At 43.6% G+C, this 27,628-nt stretch overlaps 2 protein-coding genes across 2 annotated transcripts in view; one reads left to right on the forward strand and one right to left on the reverse strand.

Annotated features, from left to right (window-relative positions):
* Positions 1-2,849: 2,849 nt before the first annotated feature.
* Positions 2,850-12,326, reverse strand: anxa4 (annexin A4). Its single transcript, XM_079290072.1, has 13 exons — positions 12,200-12,326; positions 10,869-10,920; positions 9,854-9,941; positions 8,421-8,515; positions 7,478-7,591; positions 6,812-6,902; positions 6,178-6,257; positions 5,678-5,734; positions 5,506-5,599; positions 4,904-4,999; positions 4,553-4,611; positions 4,317-4,439; positions 2,850-4,105 (listed from the first exon to the last, which is right to left on the reverse strand). Exons 2-13 carry the CDS (start codon positions 10,875-10,877, stop codon positions 4,049-4,051), a joined length of 963 nt encoding a protein of 320 aa, XP_079146198.1. The 5' UTR covers positions 10,878-10,920; positions 12,200-12,326; the 3' UTR covers positions 2,850-4,048.
* A 1,756-nt stretch (positions 12,327-14,082) lies between these two features.
* LOC306792145 (AP2-associated protein kinase 1-like) overlaps positions 14,083-27,628 on the forward strand; it is a 21,462-nt gene continuing 7,916 nt past the window's right edge. Inside the window, exons 1-17 of the mRNA XM_079289166.1 lie at positions 14,083-14,566; positions 15,689-15,807; positions 19,081-19,189; positions 19,365-19,507; positions 19,881-20,002; positions 20,355-20,436; positions 20,765-20,897; positions 21,021-21,124; positions 21,351-21,433; positions 21,588-21,748; positions 22,128-22,249; positions 22,800-23,129; positions 23,439-23,584; positions 23,684-24,030; positions 26,146-26,241; positions 26,646-26,753; positions 26,905-27,072. Coding sequence (XP_079145292.1) covers positions 14,404-14,566; positions 15,689-15,807; positions 19,081-19,189; positions 19,365-19,507; positions 19,881-20,002; positions 20,355-20,436; positions 20,765-20,897; positions 21,021-21,124; positions 21,351-21,433; positions 21,588-21,748; positions 22,128-22,249; positions 22,800-23,129; positions 23,439-23,584; positions 23,684-24,030; positions 26,146-26,241; positions 26,646-26,753; positions 26,905-27,072 — 2,536 coding nt within the window. The 5' untranslated portion in view covers positions 14,083-14,403. The remainder of the gene's footprint in view (positions 14,567-15,688; positions 15,808-19,080; positions 19,190-19,364; positions 19,508-19,880; positions 20,003-20,354; positions 20,437-20,764; positions 20,898-21,020; positions 21,125-21,350; positions 21,434-21,587; positions 21,749-22,127; positions 22,250-22,799; positions 23,130-23,438; positions 23,585-23,683; positions 24,031-26,145; positions 26,242-26,645; positions 26,754-26,904; positions 27,073-27,628) is intronic.

Consider the following 27,628-nt stretch of genomic DNA (forward strand, 5'->3'; position numbering starts at 1 on the left):
ATCCCTCGCTCTAAATAGCCCATAAACAACTTAACAATTGGCTGCAGTAGTAAGAGTTATGCCGTGTTACACACTAAACGTTTGTTGTGAACGCACCATGAGGCTGCATGTTATCTCGCTACATCCCCAGTTACATTTACTGAGACTAAACTCTGCCACCGGGAGTCTTTCTGAGGTCCGATCTCTGCATCAGACGCTGATGTAAACAAGCACAGTTTGCGGCTGCGAACTTGTGGAAGAGCTGCACTCAAGAATACTGATGTATGACGGCAGAAATAAGCACAACTGCTGTCCTGTTTTAAAGGGTCAGTTCCACCAAATCTCATATTAAAGGGCCACTCCACTGATTTTACATATGAAGTATAAAGTTTGCCATGGAATGTTAGCCCAGATGTTTCAATTTCCATTTTTGTAAGTCGTTTTCTTGAAGGTGATTGAAGTGAAGCTGAAACGAGGGTGAAATATCAGGTTATCTTAACTCGAACAACACTCTGGCTGGCCCTGAACAGAGGAAAGGTAGGCCTTTTCAACATGACTACGTGTTGATGCCGCTTATCATCCCCCGCATGTTTTTTATAATCCCTGTCTTTAACCTTCCCTTGGCTCCTCCGTTTTCATATTCACCTTTACAGTTGCTGCTGACTGTGGTGAAGGCTAATGCCTTCTTTTCAATGGGTTTGACTTTTAGCATCCAGCAGCAGTCGTGTTAGATTGATTTTGGCCTTGATTCATGATTGAATTTATTTTATGTGAGCTAGTCTTTCTTAGAATAAATGCAAGTTCTATTCATGACTTTTGCAGGGTCCTGTGGTGGCTGAAGGCCTTACAATCCCCCCTGATCCCACTGCTTTGTGGATTGCTGGGGTTTCAATTGACTCTCTCCACCCTCTCCTTGTTTTCTGTTGTCCCCTATGATTGGAACAAAGGCCCGTTCTCTGACTGACATTATCTTCCTGGTTGTTCTGTCTTCCATGCGCCCTACACAGGCCTTGATGGATGGTGAGACCTCACACAGTTTACTACCTGAGTTTTCTCTTTCTAATCAAATTTCAGGCAGCCACCCCAGACAGATGTGTGCAGTTTTACTGCTAATTAAATGTGTTAGAGAAAAGGACATGAAGTTAGGTTTGTTCCATTGTGAGGGCGAAAGAGACGGTCTGTTACTTCTCTGCTCCAAACTCATACAGCGTACCGTCCCAGCCTCCACCTGTCAGTGGATCACAAACTTCCTGACGGATCGGATGCAGTGAGTGACCAACATGGACGCGATCAGCAAAAAAAGGCCCAGAAGAGGATGTGTTCACTGCGCCACCTCAAGAAGCTCAACCTGCCTCAGGAGCTGATGATCCAGTTCTACTCCGCAACAATCCGGTGTGTTCTCTGCACATCCATCACTGTGTCGCTTGGATCAGCCACCAAACAGGACGGGAACAGAGTAAAGCCACATTCAAAATCCTTGTTTTTATCTTGTTGACGTATTAGTCAATTTTTTTTACTTTTACTTACTGAATACAAGAGCCATAAAAAAAAGAAGACTCACCATGTCTTAGGAATAGAATGTTATATAAACCAGGATATGAATAAAAAAAGAAAAAACCTTAAATATATGTAAATGAAAGTTGAACGTTTGGTGTGTGTAAGTGCTCACTAGTGGCGGACTAGTCTCAGGGGCAGAGGTACAAAATACAAGAAGGGCACCAGCTGTACGCATCACTTTTAATCCACTAGAAGGGCACTTGCTAGAGGGAACCCCATCGTGATTTATCAAACTTGCACACAAGAGGGCACTTTTTCTACGGTTTGTTCAAACACGGGGGAACCCCCCCCCCCCCCCCCCCCCCACACTTGAGTCCAACAGTGGATATCACCATGAAGCTTCCCCAGTTGATTACTTACACTAAGACAATTATTTTGAGTATTTTGGTAAGTTTTCTGAAATGTCATGTTTGAAAATGAAAATGAGACATTATCTAATGCAAACCTCTGGTGAACATATGAGATATCTACAGATTCAAATGGACAAAGTGTCGTAAAAAAAAACACTTAAGTGTATTTTGGACGTTTTATTTCCACTAGTCTGAAAGAAGACCAGTGCATGAAAAAAAAAAAAACATCTGCAGTGCATCGCCTTATTAAAGTGAATTTATGATTAATAAGAAAATGATTCATGACACTTCAAATGTAATGCTTTCTGTCTCAAGGTAACATTGAAGCTGCACCAGGGTTGAAGCGACAGTAGTTGTAGCGTTGACTTATTCTTTGTTTGCGTGATGATAATTATCTTCTGTTGTGACTCATCTTACCACCTACATATGTCAGCCGGCAGAAGGTTGAGTGTACAGTAAGCATTAGGATGGCTGCCGTTACCGTGCATGTTATTTATGTTGCCATGGTGGTAATTTCCGTATTGCGCTCATTCCCATCATGATTATTAAGATATATTTATAATGCTGTCAAAGTGGATATGAACAAGCTTCCTGTGTCCTTGTGCTCAGTAAATACCTTTTACCGGTACTTATGATGTTTTTGTTTGCTGTACACACTTTGTCTCTCTTGTTTATCCGTTTGGGCTTTTCTACATTTATCAAGGATTTCCTGCACGGCCCAAACCTCCTAACTTCGTTTTAATCAAATATACAGACATATAAAATAAAACACTCCTGGCTGTGATGCTTTCTTCACAGTCACATCAAGAACAGTCGATGGCGGAAGTGATTTCTCTGGCTGTCCTGTATAAACATTTCTTTTTTTTTTTGTTAAATGGTCTTTTTAAGTGATATTGTCTTGGATCATGTTTTACACAATGAAAAACAACAAATCCTCTGAATGCCATGAATTAAAAATAAATGAAGAGTCGTGAAAAGGATTTATTTTGAACATGATGAAGCAGAAGCATTTCATTTGAATGATATACTGATAGTATTTTATGTCACATGTTTAACATTTTCAAAAGAGCCACCGTAGTTGCTGCATTTAAGGATACAAAGACGAAAAAAACAGCAAAAAACAAATGCAAGACCGAGACAATGTTTAATAAATAAACTCTTTTCTGGGATCAACTTCAGCTTTTGCCTTTTAAAAACGTCTGAATGCTGTCAAGTGACTAAATGAGGCTTTTAGCAGATGTCCAGAGGGTGGCAGCCCCTCAAAGACATATGCAGTCGTTTTGGCTGTCTAATAGCGTGACTGGTCTAATGGGGGTTTCGTGATGTTTCTTCTTCCTGTTGGTGCCACACACAGAGTGAGTGCACTGCAGGGATCTTTTTTTACAAATGTACGCAGCACAAGCCAGATTCAAGAGAGTCAGACTTACGTTGCCCAAGGACAGTGGAAGAATATATTCCACAGCAAGAGTGGGTGAGTCATATTTTGCAGATAAATGGGAAAAAAAAAACATGACGTTGAGCTCTGTACTTTTCACAAACAAATGATGCCGATAGATTCTCCTGCACTGCTGCCGGCGGCTTCATGTAGTTATTTTGGTTCCACCTAGTGGTCTCCTTGAGTGCAACCACAGCAGAATATTTCCCAGGCGTATTGCTGCGAGATGGAGGACTGTACGTTTGTATGAGCTATGGGACATTCTCCTTAACTTGATTAGAACACATTTTACTGCCTCCCAAATCAAGCTGGCATCCCGTTAATGTAATTGAGTGAAATGACAAAGGGCTGACTCAACAAATGAGTAATTGCTACCAATTAAAGAAATGCACTTAACTGACTGGACGGTGATGAAAATGTTGCGCTGTAACAAGACCGGCAGCTGGAGGCCTGTACTCTTTTATGGTCTTAGAGATGTGAGAAGCATAAATATCTCTAATGCCATCAATTAATCCTTAACACGGGATCAATGACGAAAACAGAGGTGTAAAAGGTCACTGGTCTTTGGTTTAATTGGTATTAAAGTTAAAACAGTAAAACAAGGCACGTTCAATCAGTGAAATGTGAAGGCCATGGAAGAAGAGAACGTAAGATAAAAGGAAGTCTTCAACAGAATAAGAGCTCATAATGTGAAATAAAGAGCTGGAAGTCGTTCTGATGCTTTCTTTTACTCGCCGCCGCTCAGCTGCAGCAGGATTGTGCGGTAGTCTCCAGATGTGTCTCCCTACACGGTGATAAAACGATCTGTGAGACTTCAAAAAGGACCAGTGTAGTGTAACTGCAATCAATGTCACCAATCCAAACTGTCAAAAGACCTTTTTTTTAAAAACCCAGACAATTCAAATGAGCAATTATTCCAATAATATCACAGCTGATGTATTGCAGGGTTTTTTGCCGACTTGAGTATGTCCCGCCCACAGTGTTTAGTGCCTCACCTTGATGAAGGAGTCGAGAGTTTTGCCATACAGCTTCAGGAACTGCTCCTTGATGTCCAACATGTCGATCTCCGCCCTCGCAACCATTATTCTGACGAGCACACTGTCTGTAGTGCCCATCCCCTGGCGAGAGACACAGCGTTCACATGGCGCTGGAGTTTATAGATATCGGTACATAGATGGATTTCATTTCACATTTCAGTATAGTAGCTCCATTAGAAGCATGCAATATTTACCCTCATTGATTTGTATAGTCGCTCTGCAAAGAAAGCAGTCTTGTCCCTTATGCATTTCACTGTGAAGCAAAAACAAAAACAAATCCCGGTACATGAGGCGCAAAGCTCTCACAACATGGATACAATGAACTCCGTGGTGGAAGTGTGGAAGCTCTGTTTTAAGAGTGCAGTGTGTTTCTGCCCAGTACTTTACAGTATTTTCTGTCCATAAAGTTTAAATGATGGTTTCTGGCTTTTTCTTTGTCTGTGCTCATTTGAACTGAAATGGTAACAGCTTCCGCAACAGCGTTGAATCTTTGTAAATTGGCAGCAGATGTCTATTTGACGGCGCATGTCAGAGCAGAAACAAACCTATGGCCAGAAAGACTTCCTCCAGACATCCAGACATCTCCCTCTTAATGCTGTCCTCAATGTCCCTCCCAGAAATCTTCTGGTACTCCTGGAACACTGCAGGAAGAAGACGACCATCACACACCGCTTTTTCTTTATCAAACTCTTGACGCCACACACTTCGTGTATGAAGATTAAAGATATTAATTGGATGTTTTGTACGTTAATATATTGTAATTGTCCGAATCCCTGTTTGATTCACAGATCGTCGCACTGGAAAAGGGCCGAAAATGATCCTGTCCACCCGTTTGTCATGTTTCCCTCACTGTCGATGGGAGCTGACGCCGATAAATACCCGTGACTACTGCAGTCATTCGTCTTGGGAATGAATTGGCAATTGTAACCGTTGTCACTAAAGGCAAAAATCCTGATGTTTGTGGGTGTTAGTGTGTTTTTGTCCATTGCGCAAGGAGCTTAAGAATGCGTTTTCTCCTAAAACTGCCACAAAGGGTCAGTAAAATCCCCAGAGTCTGCTACATGAAGTAAAAGGTAGTATTTACTTTTATAAACTCAAGGATATGAAGCGTCTAGATGTGAACATGGTGTTTGTGCTGTAAGAATACCTCGCAGCAGATGGTTTCGGTTCCTCACGCAAAGCACCGTGAGGAATTTAACCTCGTCCGTGCCCCATCGCGCCTCACCAGCCTCATAGATGTCCTGTAGATCACAAACGTTAAAATAACTGGGAGCCATAATTGAAACGCATGCTTTCATCTGAAGAACTTGGACTCTTGCCTTGGCATCGAGAACAGCCTGGGCCTCGTCCACTTTGTCGCTTTCATCCCGACCGGCCTGCGGTGCAGAAAACAGAACAGCTTAACAGAAAGCCAGTGTAGAAGTGTTGCACAACATTGGAGAAGCGAAAAAAAGAGGAAACGGTTTCTGTTTTTATGACGCAGAAGCGACTGCTGCTTCCTCCTCAGACGGTGGTTGATAAGGTTTTCACAACAACTTCTTCTTGACATTTTAGAAGTCATTTTGCACATCAAAAAACATTTCAAAGTTCTTTCTTTGTTACAAATCAACTCAAAGGGAAATGTATTCCATCAAAAGCTTTCCAGCAAGGAAGTGAATACTTAATACTAGAATATTAGAAGTTTTACTTGACCTACATTTTTCATCAACTTGAATCTACAATTTATCGAATGCACTACTTTGTGATTTCTAATAATGTGCAACTAAAACATGCACACTCGGCCAAAGCCAGAAGAGGTTATGGGCTAATGTTGGCTCACCGTCAGTAAAGAGACCAAAACCCTCTGGAACATCCCAGATGTGTCTCCACACACATCGTCTTCCAAGGTTTTTCCATGTTCTGCCATGAAACGAAAATAAAATATGAAGCACTTAATCAAATGCTTGTTCAATTCTGACGACTGTGGAGCAGAACAATCAATACAAACTGACATAACGAGCCACCGCATACGAGATGGCTTTCTATGAGATTAGTAAAAATAATGAGGTTTGGAAATCAAATACTTACAACTGAATACAGTTCCATTAATATTAAATGGCTTGTGATCTAAATTCACCAGACTGTTCGTAGATGTACATGTAACACAAAACAATGTATTTATACACATTGAAAGACATTTAAAACCACTTTGACAATACTTGCCGACTGCCGTCACTGCAACCACAAAAGAACAACGACGCAAACAATAAACTGCCTCATAGAGAGCAGCAATGGCTTTTATGAATCATTTATGCCATCCACTCTTTTCTAATCACGGATGTCATTGCATCTCCAAATAAAGAACAGAGGCTCTGTCACTGATACACAATATCGAATATCATTCACAACCCATAGGCCCCGACCGAGAACTGACCTGACGCCATAAACTCTGCTCACGGAAGAGACACACTTACGTTTCTTGTACAACTCATTGATGACTTTTATTTCAGCATTTGTCCTTGAGGCCAGAATATCGATAAGACAGGCCTCTTCGGTTCCAGCCCCCTGTTGATGAATGGATTTGGACACGTGTTAGAAACAAGAAGACACGAGGGTGTGATGCTTTACACTGAGAATATGAACTAAAGGAAATGTAGTTTGGTGGGGTTCTGTATTTTTTTTTTATTCCAAACAAATACCATTGAAAAGTGTTTCTCTCTCAGCCCCAATGACATGTACTAAAGACATGTCACCAATACACACTTATTTTTAAAAAAAGTCTCAATAATTACAGCTAGGCCCTGTAGTTTTTAAGCTCATGTCACTCAAACAGGAGTAAATTGTGTATTTGTTGGGGACTACTTTCAGCTGCGGATAAATACACATTTGATACACTGAGGAGTTTTTACGGCAGCAGGTGTATGAAAGATTGACGAAATGAAAATGAACCACACTGCCCAGCTTCATTGTAATGAAGGAACAACGGTGTGTCTGCTTGATGTGATTGTGAACGAAGAAGCCTTTGGCCGATACACAAACACTACTTGTTTGAGGGTGAATTCATGACCGGCTTTGGTCTTTTCATGGGATTTGTTGACGATATGAACAATACAGACGATCATATGATCCTAAACTCTGACCTTTATGGCCGTTTTCAGCTCGTAGGCGTCGTACACAGGCGCCAGCATCAACAGACCTAGAACGACACACCTGAAGTTCCCACTCAGCTCCGAGGACAGATCGTCAGCCAGGTCCTGCAGGAGGACGGGAGCAGACGGATTAATTATCTTCCCGTTTAAAAAAAAACAAGTAAATCTTGGCTTTGTGTTCGGGTTTTGTGCTGCCAGCATGGACATGAGACATGACTTCACACATTCCAGCAGCAGGCCTTGTCTCCACTAGAGGGTGTGGTTTCTGGAGACGGTTTTGTGAAACACACCACTCGCGGACGTGCCCACATGTGGGGCGTCACCATATGTGCAACATGACTCACTCTTTCTGCCTGCGAGGATTCTGCCTTTTTTTCTCTTCTCTGCAGTGCCCTCTGTGGAACTTCCAGATAACTTTATCGACCTCCAACCAGACACTGCACAGTGGGTTATTATCTCATTATGGAAATACAATAAACATCTAAGTTCCCTTTTAGTTACTATATTGATCCATATAATCATGAAACAAAGAAACGGCCAGCAGGGAAGCGTTCTTTTTTTAAGGGTAGTGAAAATTTGACTTTCCTCCAGAAGACAAGGCCCTCTCTGTCCTGGTATTTGTTTACAGGGGGGGGGGGGGGGGTATTCATTTCTGCTTTACAGTTAATGGTTAACTTGCACATTATCAGCACTATGTTAGCACAGCAACCTCAAGTTAAAGACAGAGTGTACACAATGGAATAAGAGATGACACATCCACGGCTGCTGCCAATAGTCTCCATCAAGGCTGCTTTTTGTTTTTAATTCCTCTGGCGCTCCAGCTGCCGTTTCTGTGCCTCTCCTGCGTCATGCATGTGGACTGATGTTGAAAAGCGCAATCACAGAGAAACTGTGTTTTGCTGCCTTTGAGCACATGCTCAGTCAAAACTCTCACCTTCCCCACTGATTGTTTGTAGGCCTCTTTGATGCGCTGCCTCTGGGCATTAGTACGGTGTGCTAGGACCTTGATGATCGCTTCCTCGTTAGTGCCTGCAAGACATAATACAATACAGAATCTCATAACCTCAACCGCTATTCACGTTAAATGATCATATATTCCTATTCTTGGAGAATCATTGAAGAACAAGAGTGCATGGTTTCGGGGACAGTGCAACCCATCATGAGATTCATTTACTACTACTTCCTGCGTGACCAGCAAGCGCAAGATTAATCTTCCCTCCATTTCAGAAGTGAAGAAGAAGCTTTACAACGCGGTGTGTGGAGGTGAGGCAAAGTACAACGATGACTATGCTCGGGCATGCTAGGAATACACACACCAAGTTTCAGGAGGCTAGCACCAAGTAGCCAAGCGCTAGACACCATCTAAGCCTTTTCACCATATATGGTGAAGGTGATTTATTACCTCTTTCCAAGGTCCTAGAACAGGCATGGGCAAACTGCGGCCCGCGGGCCGGATACGGCGTTTTAATCTGGTTAAAAAGGGTGACCAACAACACTGTTCCCACTGAAATTAAATACTTTTTAGGTCATGGCTTTTACTTGTAATTTATATTAGTTCACACAAACACTGTTTGCATTGTTTCCCCTTGAGGCAGTCTATAAATTCACTGTTCTTCTTTTCTCGCTTCTGCTTACCAATGACTGCTTAAATAAGTAAGTGCATGATAAAATATGCATTTATGCAATAAAAAAAACTACCGTGTAAGATCCCAGTTAACTGATGAACACCTCAGATCTGTTCTGAGAATTGCCACACCCAAACTGACACCAAACGTTGACGCACTGGTTAAAAAGGGTGACCAACAGCACTGTTCCCACTGAAACCTGTACGAGGAAGCCTTCCAGTTCGTTCCTCGGAGATCAACTGTTTAGTCTTGGCGTTCCTGTGTCGAGCCTCGGGTGTCACACAGACGATCCAGCCTGTCTGCCAGCCGCGGACCGGCCACTTCCCGGCTAAGATCCGAGCGGAGCGCGAGGACGCGCCTCCGTATTGACTTTGACAGTTTTCCTGTCGGCTTCGTCTGCCGCTCCGCAGGATTAGCCACTTTCCGGCTTGGAACCGGCCGGAGGCGTGAAGACGCCTCATATTGACTTTGTCCATTTCCTGTTTTTTCCCTTGACTGAGAGAAATAAACGAACCTTGGTTTTGAAATAGAACTTTGCTGTCTGAGTCTGCATTTGGGTCCGTGAAACACCCCACATCACAACACATGCTGACACTGAATTTAGTTTTCAAACTTTTCTGGAGAGGAGGAGACAGGCCAAAGAAAAGAGTCACTTTCCTCATGGAGGCTTCGTCTTAATGACACAGTCAAACACAACTTTAGCTACCGATGGTTTCTGGATGACAGCGGCTGGATCACTCACCAGCTCCCTTCATGGCTTTTATCAGACTCTGGACATCAGCCTCGGCATTGAAACCGGCCGCCTCAGTCACTGTTCCACGCTTTCCAATCTGATCATAAGTGACAAAAATGTCATTTATTTATTAAACAGAAATCAAATAAACAGACACACACTTAAATTCCCCTTTCACTAAAAAAAACAAAAAAAAGAAGTGTTTGCTTTCACTTGGACGTTTGACCGAGGCTGTGCGCGAGGATGTATGTGCAGTTTGACACCAGAAGGCTGTTTTCACATGTTTCTGAATGCTCACCTTTCAGCATACCTCGGAGTATAAGGTGTGGGGATTTAAAACACCCATAGCACATACCGTTCACTGAAGTAGGAGACATCTTGTGTCAAGCAGCTGAACTTTTGAAATTAACGATTCTAGGATTTTTATACGAAAGAGCTGCGCTTTTAAGAATTTGTAAGTAGTTTATGGAGGTTTGTTTTTCTTTTCAAATGAAAATGAAATGTATTTTTGAGTCATTCATAGCCGACTTGTATACATCAATTAGGATCATTTCCGCAGCTGGAATGGTAAAGTTTTGTCTAAATCAAAAAGACCAAAAGGATTTTCGACACTGCTTTATGACTTTTCGCTCTGATTAAATTTGCTAAACGGCTGACAATAACATTGAACTGCACGGTAGTGTTAAGAGTAACGTCAAGAAAAAAATATTGACTCTAATTTCATAACACAATTTGTGTCTGTTTAGTTTAAAACAAACGTGACAGTGGAGTTAAGAATTTATCCCCAGTTACAGTAGCAATTGGGAATTACAACAGTACCATAGAGTGATAATAAAAGATGAACTTTTCATATTTTATTACAATGGAATTATCATAAAAGTTGCTACCGAGGCCTATTCAAAACCAAGCACAACAAAAGTGTCTCATGTCCAGTGTATATTCTCTGCTGGTGATGCAAATACAGTTGATTATATGACTATTGTCTGTCCAGCTCGATGGAACATCAGCTATAGGACGGACTCACCGCTGCCATTGTAGGAAGAATGAGGATTTTCCAAACTGGGAGGTGCAGAAAGCTACAAAAGAATAAATGCATCATGTTAGTTTCGTCACTCGCACAATGATCCGTTTATAACACAAAAATAACTGATGCAATGCAGTGTTAGAGGAAGTAAATTGTTAAAATGTGACCCTCATTATCCTCTGATCAATATTGTATGCAGTTCATCTTAGAGAGGGTTTCCGTCACACACTTTTGGTCATGGGCTCTCTCGCGTCCCTCGTCTGAGCTGGTCGCCCCAGCAGCTAATCTCAATTAAGCTGCTGTTTGTTTGGACACACCTGTAATTACTCCACTGAGAGCAACTATGGACGAGTTTCCCTCCTACCTATTTTGCTGCAGGGATCAACTTACCCTCTGCTGTACCGTAGTTATCATATATCTGTCAAAAGCCATTTATTATTATTTAGTTATTGAGAAGACTCGTTTAGTCGACACGATCCTTATGTTCCACTTTGACAAGACCTCGCTCCATTTTCCCTTGAGCACAACGGAGTTTTCAGACAAAAACGTGACACCTGTCCTAGAATTTGAGAGTAGAAACGCAAACAGTGTGTGTGTGTGTCAACAGCCACACCTGAGTGGTGTAAATACAGACTCCTACAAACACTTCACAACGTGTGTAGACCACAGATGTAAAGAACACACAAAGTTGATCCAGTTTCTAAATCACAAATAGTGTGAATATTATGAAAGCCTCTTCTGAACAAACACAATCTGGGTTAGCTCCACGTGTGAACCACATCAGTGTGTTCCACTTCACTTTAATTGTGTAAATGTGGACATTGTGTGCGTGTGTGTGTGCGTCCGGGCTTGAAGGCCTGTCAAAACTATACCTGGGATAAGTATCCTGGATGCAACTGTTTAATCTGAAATGCATGATTTATTGGATATTATTATATTTTATTCCGTCAGCAAGTTCATTGGATATTGAGCAATAGTGAGAAAGTTGAGTCCGCTGTATCCTATATTAAAAGCAAAGACTGAAAAGGCCTTACCATGGTTTCCAAAGTTATTGAAAATGAAATGTGTTCCCCAAAATTATAAAAATCTGCACTATGATTCTCCGGATAGCTTGGTTGGATTATTTAAAATGCTGAGAAAGAGTCGCATTCAAAGTGATTGAGGAAGCGGGGCACTTATGAACAGTTGACTATGAGGTTTGTGGGCACACCCTGCAGACGGAGGATTTACCGCCTCAGTCTGAGCTCTACTCCGCCGAAATCAATAACTCAAAGCACCAAAGAAACAACATGACTGCACAACTGAACAACGACACCTGAACAGCATCTTACCTGTCCTGAAGACAACGTAGCCACGTGAAGCTCGTCGAAAGGTGAACGCGTCAACGTAGCAGAAGACTACTGCAGCTTATATCTTACAGCTGCTCTCACGTCCCACCCACTTTGATGCAATTTATTTGGCAGGATCCTCCTTTCACGCTGCATTCACGGAATGTCGAAGCTACAACCACTAAAGGGAAATACTGTACTTTTTACTTTTCTGCAATTATTTGACAGCTTTAGATACTTTACAAATGAAACAAGATTAATGCACGAATATGAGAATTAGCTGCTTCTAGTTGTTTTTAATACTTTTGAATTGTATACTATTGATTGGACAACACGAGCATTGAAGGTGTCACTTTGAGCTTTGTGTAGCCTAATTATGACACATTTGCAACTATTTTCCGAATTTTTACAAACAAAACGACAGTCAGCCGATAAACCCACAATGAAAGTGATAGTTTAAAAAATGCTCCACCTCTACCAAATAGAAACAGTAGGCCACAATACTGCTTTACATTAACGCATACGTAATAATACTCCAATAATACAGACAGATAGCAGGCCATAACCTTCACCTTTTACTCTTATACTTAAAGGGACAGTGTGTAAGATTTAGTGGCATTGAGTAGTTTGTGGCAGGTTGCAACCAACTAAATACCCCTCATTCCCCATATTGTTTTTAAAAAAAAACAAAAACCAAAAGTTTTGAAGCCAAAAGCTGACTTGCGTCAAACGGACCAACTTGCGTCTCGTATCTGCATCATTGATGCAGATACGAGATGCAAATCAAACGGACCAATAGAAACTCCTGATACATTCAGCAGCGTATGCCCCGCCCACTACACCCAACTCAGCTTTTGGCTTCAAAACTTTTGGTTTCACAACTTTTGGCTTCAAACTTTTAGTTTCAAAACTTTGAGTTTCAAAACTTTTAGTTTCAAAACTTTTGGTTTCAAAACCAAAGCTTTTATTTTTTTAACAAATAAATTATTCTCAGTTTATATATTTGGTTTTAAAACTTTTTTTTTGCTTTTGAAAAATGAAGACACAAATCTACCTTCATAATAATACGCTGATTAAAACATAGTTAGCAACATTATATTTAATATCTGCCAATAACCCCCCCCCCCCTAAATGTTACACAATGTCCCTTTAAATCGAGGCTGGCAGTGAACGGTTTTCCTAACTTCTGGTATGTACGGGCTCAGCGATGTCACTTGAACGCGTCGTATGACCTCATACGCTGAGGGGGAGGGGAGGCTGCAGCTGCGCTCTGCAACTACAATACCCACAATTCCGTCCGCGCGTCGACAGCAACAGCTAGGATGTTGCGATATCGCGGGCAGCCAAAGATTGCTGTGGTTGCAGAGATTAGGCTGCTGGGTTGAAACCTCTGCCTAATGTTTTGGTAGATGTCAAATTATATGGTTTCTCATTTCAAGTCGCAACAGACGGAGGCTTGAGTTTCCTGTCGACTCTGCGCTTTATATGTGTTGATAAACTGCTGCATCGCGCTACTGCGCTAGCTGACTACAAATCACAGCTTTTAATGTAAAAGGAAGCAATTAAATAGCTGGACAGGCAGCTATGTGCCGCCTAACGGTTGCTGCACTTTACTGAGGATGGAAAGATTTCTTCGGCGAACGCTATCACACGAGTTAGACGTCGGATACATCGCACCCGAATACATTATCTTCAGAGGATAACCTGGATAACCTTACACGAAATGTCATAGCGCGTAAGTAGCTAGCACTGAGCTAGCTTTGTAATGGCTATACGAGATGGAGAAGGACCGTGTTATCATCAGCAGCAGCCGACCGTGAACAGCTGGATGGATAGCTAAATAAATACTTTCTCCGGAGATGCTTTAGGCTCCTGGGTGGTGTTAACTCACTTACATAACGACTAGTCGCAACCGCTCTAGCTATATCACCAACTGGCCTGTGTTGGCAAGCAAATGGGACATTTGCCACCCAAAAAAAATCGGTGTTGTCTCAACATCATAAGTGACAAAAAAAAGGCATCACTGCATGTTTTAAAAGGCTGCAAATAGACTTGCTTGAAGCGTCGACTTCTCCAGGTTTACAATCTGACCTGCGTTATATATCAGTGCAATAATCCACTGCACAGGAATCACTTTATCAGCGCGTGCGTGTGTGTGTGTGTGCGTGTGATCAAAGCCGCAAAATACTCCTGGTCAATTCGCCAACATGAGGAAGTTCTTCGATTCTCGCCGGGAGTTGGTGAACTCCGGGCCCGGTTCTGGAGGAGGAGGTGGCAGCTCTGGGTCCAGTCATGCGGGCGGAAATTTCATCGGCAGAGCCTTCACTGTCGGGCGGCACCAAGTCACTGTTGAGGAGATCATTGCTGAAGGTGAGAAGCGTTTGTTTGTTTTTGGCCCCTTTTATATAGTTGCATGAGTATGATGTGTGCCCTGCAAGCCACATGCATGAGTCACGTGACAGAGCAGGGGATGTATAGCCTCATTCCATCCCCACAGGAATTATGCAGCTTTGCATCTATGTTTCTTGGATACACGAATGCAAAAAGAAGAAGAAGAAGAGGCCCACTGTTTCTGTCAGCTGTGCTCTGACTAACAGTTTCCTGTTAGCTGTTTTATGATTCATAAGTGTGATTCATGGAGTTGGAGACCTACCTGGTGCTGGACAGCGGTTATTCAATGCCTTTTTAATATTAATAAATGAGGGTTTATTGTACAATGAAAGTGGTGGTAGAGTACTGATGCTGAATCGGAGGCCTGTACAAAACTGTCATGCTATTCATCATTTTAAACTTAGAAGGAAAACAATCTTTTTGTTGTTCTGTAGTGTTTTGAACATCATGTGTGCCAAGAGCATCCAGTACAGTATACATATTTAATAAGACAATTTCGCGGCGATGTTCTCCTTAACTCTGACTTTTGATTGGACACAAGCTACTAATCTTATTACCCACAAAGGCTGCAGTAATTACGTCTCCTTTTACAGTATTATTATTAGTATTGATGCAAACCCTCAGCCTCAGTCTGCACTCGTGTTCATGGATGTCTCTTGCTGATTGACAGTGTTACTGTGCCGTACAATAGCCTTTCACCCATGTCAAGTTGAGGCTGCAGTACAAGCCGCGATGTCTGCCTGAAATTGATGACTGTGTCACAACTAAACTCTGCAAAGTGAATCTGCGGTCTGAGCTATACCAGATGTTTTGGCATCCATGTAAAACCCTGCAGCAATGACATGACTAATGCATAACGCTATAAGGCTGCGCCATTTGTTCCTGATTGTCCGCATTGACGTACGGCTAAGTGGACACAGATTGCAACAGTGGTGGCAGTAATTGGGTGTAAAAATGAGCGTGTTTGCTACATTTCCAAAAAGGGAAACTTGTGAGAATGTTGTGATGCTTTCATCCTTTCAATTGCTGGATTGATTGTGATGTAATCTGGTAATAATCATGTCGTGTGATATGTCTACCATCTCTTGCTCGATCCTGCAGGTGGCTTCGCAATCGTGTTCCTTGTGCGAACAAATCAAGGGGTGCGTTGCGCCCTGAAGCGGATGTATGTCAACAACGAGCATGATCTGCAGGTGTGCAAATGCGAGATTCAAATAATGGTGAGTGGCTGAGGTTCAATATTTCCGCTTGTTCCCCGTGTGAGCTCGTGTGATTATTCTATGGGACGTCACAAACTGTGTGAAGGCCACTACGAAACAAAGTGAAACTTAAATTGTGCTTGAACTTTCCAATAAATCCACACATGCCAGTTCTCTGTTCTCTCAAGAATGACTCAGAAGAAGTGCTGAGAACACACAGAGCCTGCAGCAGCGTTGTTTGGATGGTTGAACTGTATTTATTCATCTGGTTCTTGGTGTGCTTTGTTTTTGTTTTCATAGTGTTGTCTTGCATGTTGTGCTCTCCCCCTGCAAGCTATTGTGGAATGAGTTGTAGGTGGTATTTGTATGAATATCATGTTTTCTGAAGCATTCATTGTTTGGTAAAACGTTCTAGTTTTTCCACTATGAGGTCTTTGCCACATTCCCGTAACATTGAGCTGAATGTGTCCCTGCTATAAATTTAATGTAGCTAAGGATCACACGCTGATAAGATGAAAGACTATCCCTGTATTGCCTGACCTCTTGGCGTGTATGTATAATAGACATGCATGTCGTGGTAGCTTATCACAATATGTAGATATTCTATCAGAAGAGTTGCTTGTAGGGGTGTCACGGATCACAAACCTCACGGTTCGGTTCGGATCACGGTTCAGGAGTCACGGTTCGGATCATTTTTCGGATCAACAAAGAAAAGGGGAGGAGACAAATATAACTTTGCTTTCCATTTATTAATTAAAGAACCTCAAGAACACTTTAAGCATATAACTTTGGGCTATAGTCTTACATGAAAACAAAAATATTGAAGATGTCCAATTTGAAACTAAATGAAATAAATAAATAAAAATAATACATTCAAGAATTCTGTTAAGTTTAAGTGCAACATGAGGTATGTTGATTCCCTCGTCCTTTGATCAATATTGAAAGAAAGAAACAGCCAGTGGGCTAGCTTCCACTGTTTACACTGAACTGAACTGCTCAGCAACAACTTGGGTCTCTGTTTACTCAGGTTATGCCATTCAAATACACAATGTTTACCATTACTGTGACATTATTTTCAAAAAGATGAGACTCTCACAGAGGGGGCGTGTCTACAGCACCTGCCGCAGGTGTGTGTCTGTGTGACTCTCACAGAGGGGGCGTGTCTACAGCACCTGCCGCAGGTGTGTGTCCATGTGACTCTCACAGAGGGGGCGTGTCTACAGCACCTGCCCAGGTGTGTGTCTGTGTGACTCTCACAGAGGGGGCGTGTCTACAGCACCTGCCCCAGGTGTGTGTCTGTGTGACGCTCACAGAGGGGGCGTGTCTACAGCACCTGCCCCAGGTGTGTGTCTGTGTGACGCTCACAGAGGGGGCGTGTCTACAGCACCTGCCCCAGGTGTGTGTCCGTGTGACTCTCACAGAGGGGGCGTGTCTACAGCACCTGCCCAGGTGTATGTCTGTGTGACTCTCACAGAGGGGGCGTGTCTACAGCACCTGCCCCAGGTGTGTGTCTGTGTGACGCTCACAGAGGGGGCGTGTCTACAGCACCTGCCCCAGGTGTGTGTCCGTGTGACTCTCACAGAGGGGGCGTGTCTACAGCACCTGCCCCAGGTGTGTGTCTGTGTGACGCTCACAGAGGGGGCGTGTCTACAGCACCTGCCCCAGGTGTGTGTCCGTGTGACTCTCACAGAGGGGGCGTGTCTACAGCACCTGCCCAGGTGTGTGTCTGTGTGCGCCTCTCACAGAGGGGGCGTGTCTACAGCACCTGCCCCAGGTGTGTGTCTGTGTGACTCTCACAGAGGGGGCGTGTCTACAGCACCTGCCCCAGGTGTGTGTCTGTGTGACGCTCACAGAGGGGGCGTGTCTACAGCACCGGACTAAGAATCACTCCGCCATGGTGAAAGCAGTCTCTGCAGTCTTTTCCTTCTCATAGAGGTCTGGAACAGCTTCACACTGAAGTGGGTGCGTGAGTGGATTTCATAGTGTGGCTCAAGCATTTTAACCAGATTTAGAAATCCTTTGTTTTCTACACCGGAGTGTCCCCGTCGCTGACAGACGGGATGGTGGCTCTTCATATGTGTGGACATGCCGATGTTTTGGCGTTGTCGTGTGTCTCTCTTTAAATAACGCCGACATACCGTAACGCTTTGTCCACCACCCTCATCCGTCATTATACGTTACAGGGAAGACAAAATGTTCCCAAACTTGCGACTCAAATGACGCCGCGGCTTCTGACGTTCCTCCGCTCGCCATGACTTCACCGTTAAATGCTTCTAAGCTGCTCCGTTCACTGAACACACTACTGCTTCATATCTGTTCACTGACACTCTGCATTGATATTCGGGGACTTGTTACTTGAAAAGGAACAGCAGCAGTCGAACTTCATTACACACTATGATGATTAAGCTGTAAAAAAAAAGGAAAAAAATACTCGATTGATCCGCGGTTCACAAGTGATCCGAACCGTGAGGGGTGATCCGAACCGTGAGGGGTGATCCGAACCGTGAGGGGTGATCCGAACGGATCACGGATCGATCCGTGATCCGTGACACCACTAGTTGCTTGTGAAGCATTTTGTGTTGCTGGATTCCTACGTTCAGTGAGCTCACACAAAGCATGTTTCTTCTCTGTCTGAAGCACCACTCAGGAAGGAAGGGAGGCAGCAATGGATGGTCATTTACAAAAACATGGCTGATTGTATAAACGTTAAACAGAATCTCATGCGGTACTTTCTAACAACTGAGGTCCTAGTTTTGCTATTGAGACCAGCACTGACGGGCCCTCAACTTTGGTTTAAAGGTGATCTCTGGAGTGTCATTCCTCTTCGTCACATGACATGTTTTCTTTACCTCTAGCCAATCGATTCTCTCTCACTCGCTCTCTTACACATATGCACACACAGAGGCCCATTGACAGACAGACAGACAGCGAGACAGACGGTGCTTCACCTCAGGCGCAGCACTTGACATTTTTTCATTTCCTAATGGGCTCCTGATTTTCAGCTTTCTCTTCCAGCTCCCCCTGCAGGTTATGGCCTCAAACTGCATCACTAAACAATAACCGGATAGAATTAAATGATTTATGGCATTAAAACTTGTCGTATGTCATATTTCATTTTGCCGCTTCTGTGGCATCTTTGCAGAATAACGAATGCAAAGTAGAAAACCATGTCGGTATTAAAATGCTTCACCGGTCACGTATATGCCACAGCTTTGCAGACGTTGTGCTTTTGGGTTCACACTCGAGGAACAGCGGTTTGTTGACGCTCTTGAACGTGTGTTTGTGTCCTTGTAGAAAGACCTCGTCGGTCACAAGAACATCGTCGGTTACCTGGACTCCAGTATTACGGCTATGGGATCGAGGGACGTATGGGAAGTCCTCATACTCATGGACTACTGCAAGGGTGAGCGTGCCAGGGAAATGTGTTTCTATTACTCAAGGAGTTTGGGTAACAGTTTCAGAATGATATGAACAATATCAGCGTTTTAAAAGAAGAGCACACCCAAGTTCAGGCTCATTCATACACCGGTGACGCCGTGTCCCTGTTGTTTGTGTGTAACTGGGATATTGTTTTGCAGGGGGCCAGGTGGTCAATCTGATGAATCAGAGGCTGCAGACCGGCTTCACTGAGGCGGAGGTGCTGCAGATCTTCTGCGACACCTGCGATGCCGTTTCTCGCCTGCACCAGCGCAAGACACCCATCATCCACAGAGACCTTAAGGTGACACAATTCTACCGTGTGAAGTGCTCTGCAGTGTGTGGGACAGGACAGGCAGCCCACTCTGTGTTCACTCAGGGGCAACACCCACTGTGGATCACCATGCTGTGTTTATATTTTTATTATCTATTTCTGCAGAGCACAGTTCACTGACTTGAATCCTAAAGACTTAAAGGGTGGCCTCACCTTTTTGTATGCATCATTGTCTGCAGTGTACATGTAGCAGGGGGCAGGAAACCCCTCTGTTTGGTTTGGCAGAATGGATCAAGTACTGCGCCGCCTCCTAACGGGGTCCTTTTCATGTATGACCCCCCCCCCCCCTATGTTGCTCTACGTGACTGTGTGCGAGTCTCATCGCTCTCGTATATCTCTTCAGGTGGAGAACATCCTCCTGCACGACAAGGGTCATTATGTGCTGTGTGACTTCGGCAGCGCCACCAACAAGTTCCAGAGCCCGCAGACTGAAGGAGTGGCCGTCGTGGAGGAAGAGATCAAGAAGTTTGTGCCTCTCTTTCGTCTGCTTTGCAGCTCTCATTAATCAGCACTCCTTTAAGTCGTTGGCTGCACAGAAACTGTCTGAGGTTTTTCCTTCATGAGCAGATTTATTGACATTTTATCGACGAATGGAATCGTTCATCATACTTCAAATAGACTGCAGGGCTCTGCACAGCACTCTTAGGCTTTATTTGATGCAAAGTTAAATTTGTAATGTATAAATTCGCTGCTTTCATGAGCATTCGTGTGCGTCTATGAGCGCGTAATAATGCAGAGGCCGCATTAAGAAACTGTCAGTTTACTGACTCATTGTGTCCTGTTTTATACTCGCTGATCTATTCTTGTTTCCTTTCAGGTACACCACTTTATCATATCGTGCTCCTGAGATGGTGAACCTCTACAACAACAAAATCATCACCACAAAAGCCGATGTCTGGGTGAGTGAGGAGGACAGACGTCTGTGATAGTCATGCACTGTGCTACAGTTACAGTGTGTTTTACAGTAGAATCCAAGCTAAACGTAATGTCAGTTCGACTGATATTAAACCTGTTGATTTGTGAAGTACATTTTAGTGCTTGTTTGTTCTTAAAAGGGAACTTTATAAGCTAATTGAATACTTAGTTTTCAACATTATATCTGCTGGTATTTAGAGAGGAAAGGCTATTTGTTGTGTGACTTTCTGTGTGTTATTGATATTCTTTATTAACCGTCTCCTCCTGTGTTTGTGTGGTGTGGCGGGGCGATCGTGTGCTTGTCTTCTCCAGGCGCTGGGCTGTTTGCTCTACAAAGTGTGCTTCTTCACTCTGCCCTTTGGTGAAAGCCAGGTGGCCATCTGTGACGGCAGCTTCACCATTCCAGACAACTCGCGCTACTCTTATGATCTTCACTGCCTCATTCGTTAGTCCTCCTTCAACATGAACTCATGTTTTTCACAAAGGCGCACACTTGTGTGTATGAATACAGACTTTCATAACTCCCCACTTTCCGAGTCACGCTTTCTTGTTTCTTCCTTTTTTTCAGGGTACATGCTGGAGCCTGACCCAGACAAAAGGCCAGATATCTACCAGGTGTCCTTCTTTGCTTTTAAACTAGCTCAGCGGACCTGTCCTGTCCAGAATGTGAAGGTCAGTGTCTCTCAGCACCAGCGTCAGCGGAAATATTTGGAAATGCTTTGCTCTCCCTCATCAGGAATTGATTTTCATGTTGTATCAGTAGAATCTGCTGTGTGCTTGTCTGCCTGATCAACCAGTTGTCACATCTGCACTAACTCATCAGTTATAAACATGATAATGCCGTCTTATGGAAATTACATTTATTAAAAGATTTTGCATTTTTCTTTCCGCAATCCAGAATTCTCCAATTCCTTCTAAACTTCCTGAGCCAATCAAAGCGAGTGAGGCTGCAGCAGCAAAGAAGAACCAGACTAAACCCAGGCAAGCATGACCCGCTTTACATGGCGTCACCGTTAAAGCAACATTTTGTGGAAGTAATTAGACACAGTCAGTATTGATACTCATTAAATAATGATGTTAGCACTTTTTTTGCCGTGATTACCAAGAAGGCCCGACATGCTCCCTGTGTTGCCAGACTGACTGATCCGATTCCCACCACTGAAACCTCCATCACCCCTCGCCAGAGGCCCAAAGCAGCCCATACCCAGCCCGCGGCTGGCATCCTACCCATCCAGCCGGCTGCTCTCACCCCTCGCAAGCGGGCTAATCTCCCAGGTGGTGCAGCTCAGCCTGTGGGTACGTGCAGCGCTCCGACCTTATTCTCACATCCGTTGTAGGGAAACGAAACCGAGCTCTTGAGTAAAGATGCAGGAATCCCTCTAATCTTTTGTGCACACACAGAGGACTACAATTCTCAACAGAAACAGATGCAAGTTAAGACTTGTGCAATTTAAAGCAGTCTAACCACAGGCCCGAAGTGATTATGTAATGGTTTTCTCCACAGTCTGATACGCTGCTTCTGTTGCTGTACCTGTTACAAATCACTTTGATGTCTTTTATCAGCATTAAACGGATTGAAATGCTCTGATAAACCTCTAAATGTTGCTTGATTTATACACTGTATGAGATGTTTCCTGAGTAATCTGTAGTCTGTGCTCTTTTTAACATCCCACAGGAGTCAGCTTAAACTTCTCTCAGCCAGCTGCAGCTCTGCAGTCACAGAAGGCACAGACTTCCGTTCTGCCACTCGTCCAGTCACAAAACAATGCAAGTCCGGCTGTGGCTCCACAGAAGCAGGTACATACGGACCAGTGGCACTGAAATGAATACAAACCCTGAAAAGTATCTTTCTGGATGAAAATGTGCAAAAAAAGTAAAGTGACGGAAGCAAACTTCTCAGTAAAGTATAATGGCTGGTTGTTTCAGGTTTAGTAGTTTTAGTAGTTTGACAGAAAACTAAATGCAACAGTTTCATAGTTGTTTAGTCCTTCATCAAGTTAAATTGGGTGGTTCCCGTTTTGTAAATATGAGGATTTGATGCCCTGCTCTGTCTTAAGTCATTGTAGATTGAATCTTTTGGGGACTTTGGGACTGTTGGGCAGATAAAACAAGCAATTTCAAACCTAACCTTGGCCTCTTGGGCATTGTGATGGGCATGTTACAGTCTCAATCCAAAAACTTTTAATTGTAAGCATAAATGGAAAATAACCATACGTATCGGTCCTACACAAATATATATTCTCAGCTGCTCACAGGACCTGGAGCACGAATTTAGTTCAGGTGGTTTGTAATTCAATTTAATGAGTGACATGAGTGACGATTATGTCATAAATCTTTTGTGTGACAGCCAGCCGCAGCTACAGCAGCAGAGACTACAGCCGCAGCAGTGACCAAGGCTGACGTCCAACAGCAAGCACCGCCAACAGTCCAGCAGCAGACCACACCCCCCTCTGTGGTCAGCGCCACCTCCCAGCAGGCAGCTCAGACTCCATCGAGCCCGGCTCCACCTCAACGCCCGGCTCGGCGCAAACAGGCTCAGCAGCCAGCGGCTCAGCCTTCACCCAGCAAAGCGGCCTCCGGTCAGACGGCCGTCTCTCAGCAGCAGCAGATGACTCAGCCATCAGCGGCCCAGGCTCAGCCCGCCTCCACTGAGATCAGCCAAAAAGCTGCTGAGACGGTAAGTGGCCTTCTGCCCATCATCCAGCTTCAAGTGGTGCAGAGCTGTCAGAATTGATTTTTCCCTTTTTCATTTGACGGTAATGGTTTCAGTGGCATGGCCTGGTGTTTTCTTCATCCACCATCTATTGTTTACCTTGTTCCTTAGGTATAAAAATATCGTAATAATATTAACATTCCAAATCATTTAGCTCCATTTTGCCTCCGATAAATGTGTCTGTGATTGAAATGAAAAGTTAATAACATGGCTTGTGGATTTGTGTCTAAACACATGCTTTGATCTCGTGTGTTTTTGCTTTCCTTCCATCAGACTCCACCTGCTTCTCCAAAGACTACCGAAGAGCGAGGCCACCAACGCACACCGAGTGACGCCTCAGCGAGCAGCGTTGCCGGAGTTCCAGCGAGCGACTCCTCACTGCAGCCTCAAGGAGCCGACGGAGACGCTGCCCTCAACCAGTAAGTTGCACGTGTACTGGCATGAACCTAAAGAACAGCTCAAATTCAAGTGGCCTGGCAGTTTATATTATAATATTTTGTGCGTATTTTTATCCGTAGGTCACTTGCATCTCAACCAAGCACCGCCCAGCTCGTTGAGCTCGGTGTTGGTGACGCAGATCAGGACCAAAACAAAGATGGCTCCACTGTTCTTGCGTCCGGCGATGCCGCCAACACGCCAACACAACCCACGTGGAACCCTTTCGACGATGACAACTTTTCCAACCTCACCGTAGAGGAATTCAAAACGGAGGACAAAAAGCCAACTGGTACTATTATGAGTACTACCGTGTATAGTACCATGAGTACCTTTTCAGACCTACCTTCAGAAATGGAGCCATCATCCTCAGAGGAGTTGATACCAGGCCTGCAGGCCTCATCTGTGGATAATACACCTCAAGATACTGGTATGTCGCATTGTTTCCCTTGAGGCAGTCTATAAATTCACTGTTCTTCTTTTCTCACTTCTTCATGCACCTGAACCCATGAAACCCCACAGTCCCTTTAGTGCAGGTATGGGCAAACTACGGCCCGTTGGGCGTTTTAATCCGGCCCGTCAGATATTGGTACAAAATTGTCAATACTTAATAGGGCTGGGCAGTATACCGGGTTTCTTTTCCCGTATGATATGAATTCTTCACACACCATCATACCGGTGCATAGCCGAAACAACTGCTGTCTGCTTTCAACAGGCAGCTAAATGTTTTCTTTGCTGCTATTGCTCTGCGGTCAGCGCTAGTTCTCTCATATGTATTGAGAGGGAACTCTAGTCATGGTCATAACTTTATAACACAATAATTAACAACCCACAACTAACGCTCTTTAACAGAGAAAAACACCACGGCACACAACATTCTGTGACACATAAACAATTTGTAACACTAATAATAAAATAATGGTATTCTGATACGTGTCCTGATGGCAGTGAGATGCACCCACACTGTGACACAGGGGGGAGAGGCAAGGAAATACTTTACAGAGCAGAGCTCTGACAATGTTAGATGTGACAGTCAAATATTTGTATGATCCCTTCAAAGAATCAAACTGCTAAAAAGACCACAGTCATTAACCTTTACACGAGAAACTCTGTGTCAAAAATGACAATCAGTAAGTGCATGATAAAATATGCATTCATGCAATAAAAAAAATACCGTGTAAGATCCCAGTTAACTGATGAACACCTCAGATCTGTTCTGAGAATTGCCACAACCAAACTGACACCAAACGTTGACGCACTGGTTAAAAAGGGTGACCAACAACACTGTTCCCACTGGAATTAAATGCAAGTTACTTTCTAGGTCATGGCTTTTACTTGTAATTTATATTAGTTCACACAAACACTCCATTCATCTGCTACTGGCCCGGCCCGTCTGTCAGATTTTAAAACTCAATGTGGCCCCCAAGCCAAAAAGTTTGCCCACCCCTGCTTTAGTGGCATCATCACAAACTCACGCTGTTTCTACAAACAGTTTCAGACTGACAAGAAATTTTAAGATGTTTCATGAAAAGCAAATACTTTGTCTTTGGAGTTATTTAATTCATCATACAATAAGTGTGATAAAGCTTGAAACACCCAATGAAAGCAGGTAACCAGGGTCTGCTGCAAACAAATGCACAATAGCAATTTTATTAAACTGTGGAAAAACTATTTTCTTTAACTTTAAACCAATTAGATGCTAGCTGTGGAGGCAGTTGATGATTGGTCTTTACAAACATTTGTTTGTCCATATCTTGGGGGGGGGGGGGGGGTGCATGACCCCGCTCCTCGACAGCACTGAACGCTTGTTACCACAGTTCTTCGGCTCAGACTGAGATGTACAGGAAAGATATATTGATATGTTGTTCCCCACTTCAATGCTCACCGTTGTACCGCTGCCACATAATGCATTTTGCTGCACGAGTCTGAAGGAATATAATGTACCGGTAATGTAAACCTGTTAATGCACCTGATCCATGAACCTGATGGCCTTAAGAGGCTTTCAAAAGCAAGCTGCCAATTGTGCATCACGTAAATAAAATAAAAGGGTTCGGTCAGAACGAGGGAAACGCAACATTTTAATGACATCACTCTAATGACGTTAATGTAAAGAGTTCTGATGCTACTGCTGCTGTACTTAGCAAATGTTTTCTCCAACGAGAAGGAAAAGTTCAATACTTGATTTGCTCATATGTACTGTCTTAGGTAGCACTGTTGCTTAGAGTCTCACTCAGTCTAGAAATATTCAAGAGAGAGCTCATACAGTTTGTTGGAGCGATAACAACGCACTCAAGGAATTGCTGTGTTTATGTAGACGTGTGAAAACTGGATTCAAGGCACCCATGGTTTCTCTTTGTAACACCGGCTACAGATAGCAAAGACACACTCGGTATTATTAGTTGTAATTGGCCTAAAATATGAAATACTTAAGCCAAGTTTGAACCATTTGTAATGAAACATACCAAAAAATAAGATCTGCTTCCTCCCATAATGCATTTTTAGACTGTTTGGGCTTCATAACGGATTATAAGTCTCTGTTTCGTAGTTGAAAGACCTTCAACCATTCTTGATGTGGAGTCAGGAGCCTCTCTGTTGGTCGTCCCGGATCCTTTTGGTCTCCTCGACCTGTCAGATGCACCAGGTAAATACCTCTCTCCGTTTCTACACACAAATACGCCTTTTTATGGTCAAATTATTTATATATACAGTATATTGTCATGAAAAATCATGGTGTTTAAGAAATCTATATCCTCAATATTTTAAAAACGTATGCGTTTGTCCTTACTAATCATCAGTAAAATGAATAAATAATAAAAAATGAATAAATGATGCTATGACATGGTAGTAACATCTGGTACATGATCAACAGCCAATCTGGCTCCAAACCATTGAACACACTCCTTTCAGCCCGTAGTCCTCCGTCTGTCCACTGTACTGGCAGTATTTCTCTTTGAGCCTTTTGCATTTTTGCAACAGCTGATATTGTTATTGCACTTTGCTGAAGTACGTCTCCTTTATCGTGTCTTAATTCTTCATTGCCTTCAGAGAAGCTGATTGAAGGACTCAAATCTCCAGACACATCTTCGCTCATGCTTCCCGACCTCTTGTCATTGTCCGATCCCTTCGGGGGCTCCGTGGAAGATTCTGCAAAAGGTGTGTGTGTGTGCGTGCTGCAAGCAGGCATGTGTTTTGTTTCTAAGAGCTAAAAAGTCGGCGGCTTAGTGCATGATTCTTAGAATCACTACTGAACTAAACTGTACCCTGTTTTCTGTCTACCTTTGGCTTTTCTCCTGACTGTCCGCAGACCCTCTCGCCACAGACGACTCTCTCCTGGGCTCTCTGCTCTATGGTCCGTCCGCCCCTCCAGCAGCGAGCAGTGCCGCCTCCTCCATCTCTTCTGCTCCCACCTCCGCTGCCTCTGCTTTGGATGATTTCAGCCTGTTGTCTGGAGACTGTGCACAGCCTGTAGCAGGTAAGCTGTAAGAGTCTAACGACTTCTTTAATGTGGGATGTGTTCGCCGCCCTTAGCTCTTGAAAGCCGTTGTATGGTTTTAAAATAGTTCTGAGACCCAGGTCAGCTGCTGGAAAAAAAACCTCTTTATGTACCAGTTCCTTCTGAACGAAAAGTTTTATCAATGTGGTGTCTCAGCTGCAAGAATCTAAAGAGATCCTGGCTGGTAAAGCCACATGGCTCTTTGAGATTTTGGAAGCTTCCAAGTGAGGTTTTCTCAAAGAAATCCAAATATATATTCTGCCGCATTTTGAATCCAGCCTCTTTGTAATAAAAGCTGGTACGTAGGCCACGCAGCGGATCAGTAAGTGTGGCTCCTTGGGGCCCAAAGGACTTAGCCACCGATAGCAAGCTAAGGGTCTACGGACAGCAAAGGAAAGCTAATTATTAGCTGTTGTAGTTCAAGCTCTGTGGCTCTTGTGTTTTATCGAAACAAGTTCTCCAGCGATATAGACAGATGGCGAACGGTATTCCAATGAATCAATGCAAAGATGGGAGGCGCCATCATGAAACCTCC

This window comes from Melanostigma gelatinosum, assembly GCF_949748355.1.
Source record: "Melanostigma gelatinosum genome assembly, chromosome: 18".
NCBI lineage: Eukaryota > Metazoa > Chordata > Actinopteri > Perciformes > Zoarcidae > Melanostigma > Melanostigma gelatinosum.

What these genes read in the sequence shown, in the direction of transcription:
- anxa4 (XM_079290072.1), bottom strand. An exon ending in AGCTGAAAACGGCCATAAAG is followed by an intron (nt 6,903 to 7,477) that starts GTCAGAGTTTAG and finishes ATTCATCAACAG; the next exon opens with GGGGCTGGAACCGAAGAGGC. An exon ending in AGGCTGTTCTCGATGCCAAG is followed by an intron (nt 5,600 to 5,677) that starts GCAAGAGTCCAA and finishes TGTGATCTACAG; the next exon opens with GACATCTATGAGGCTGGTGA.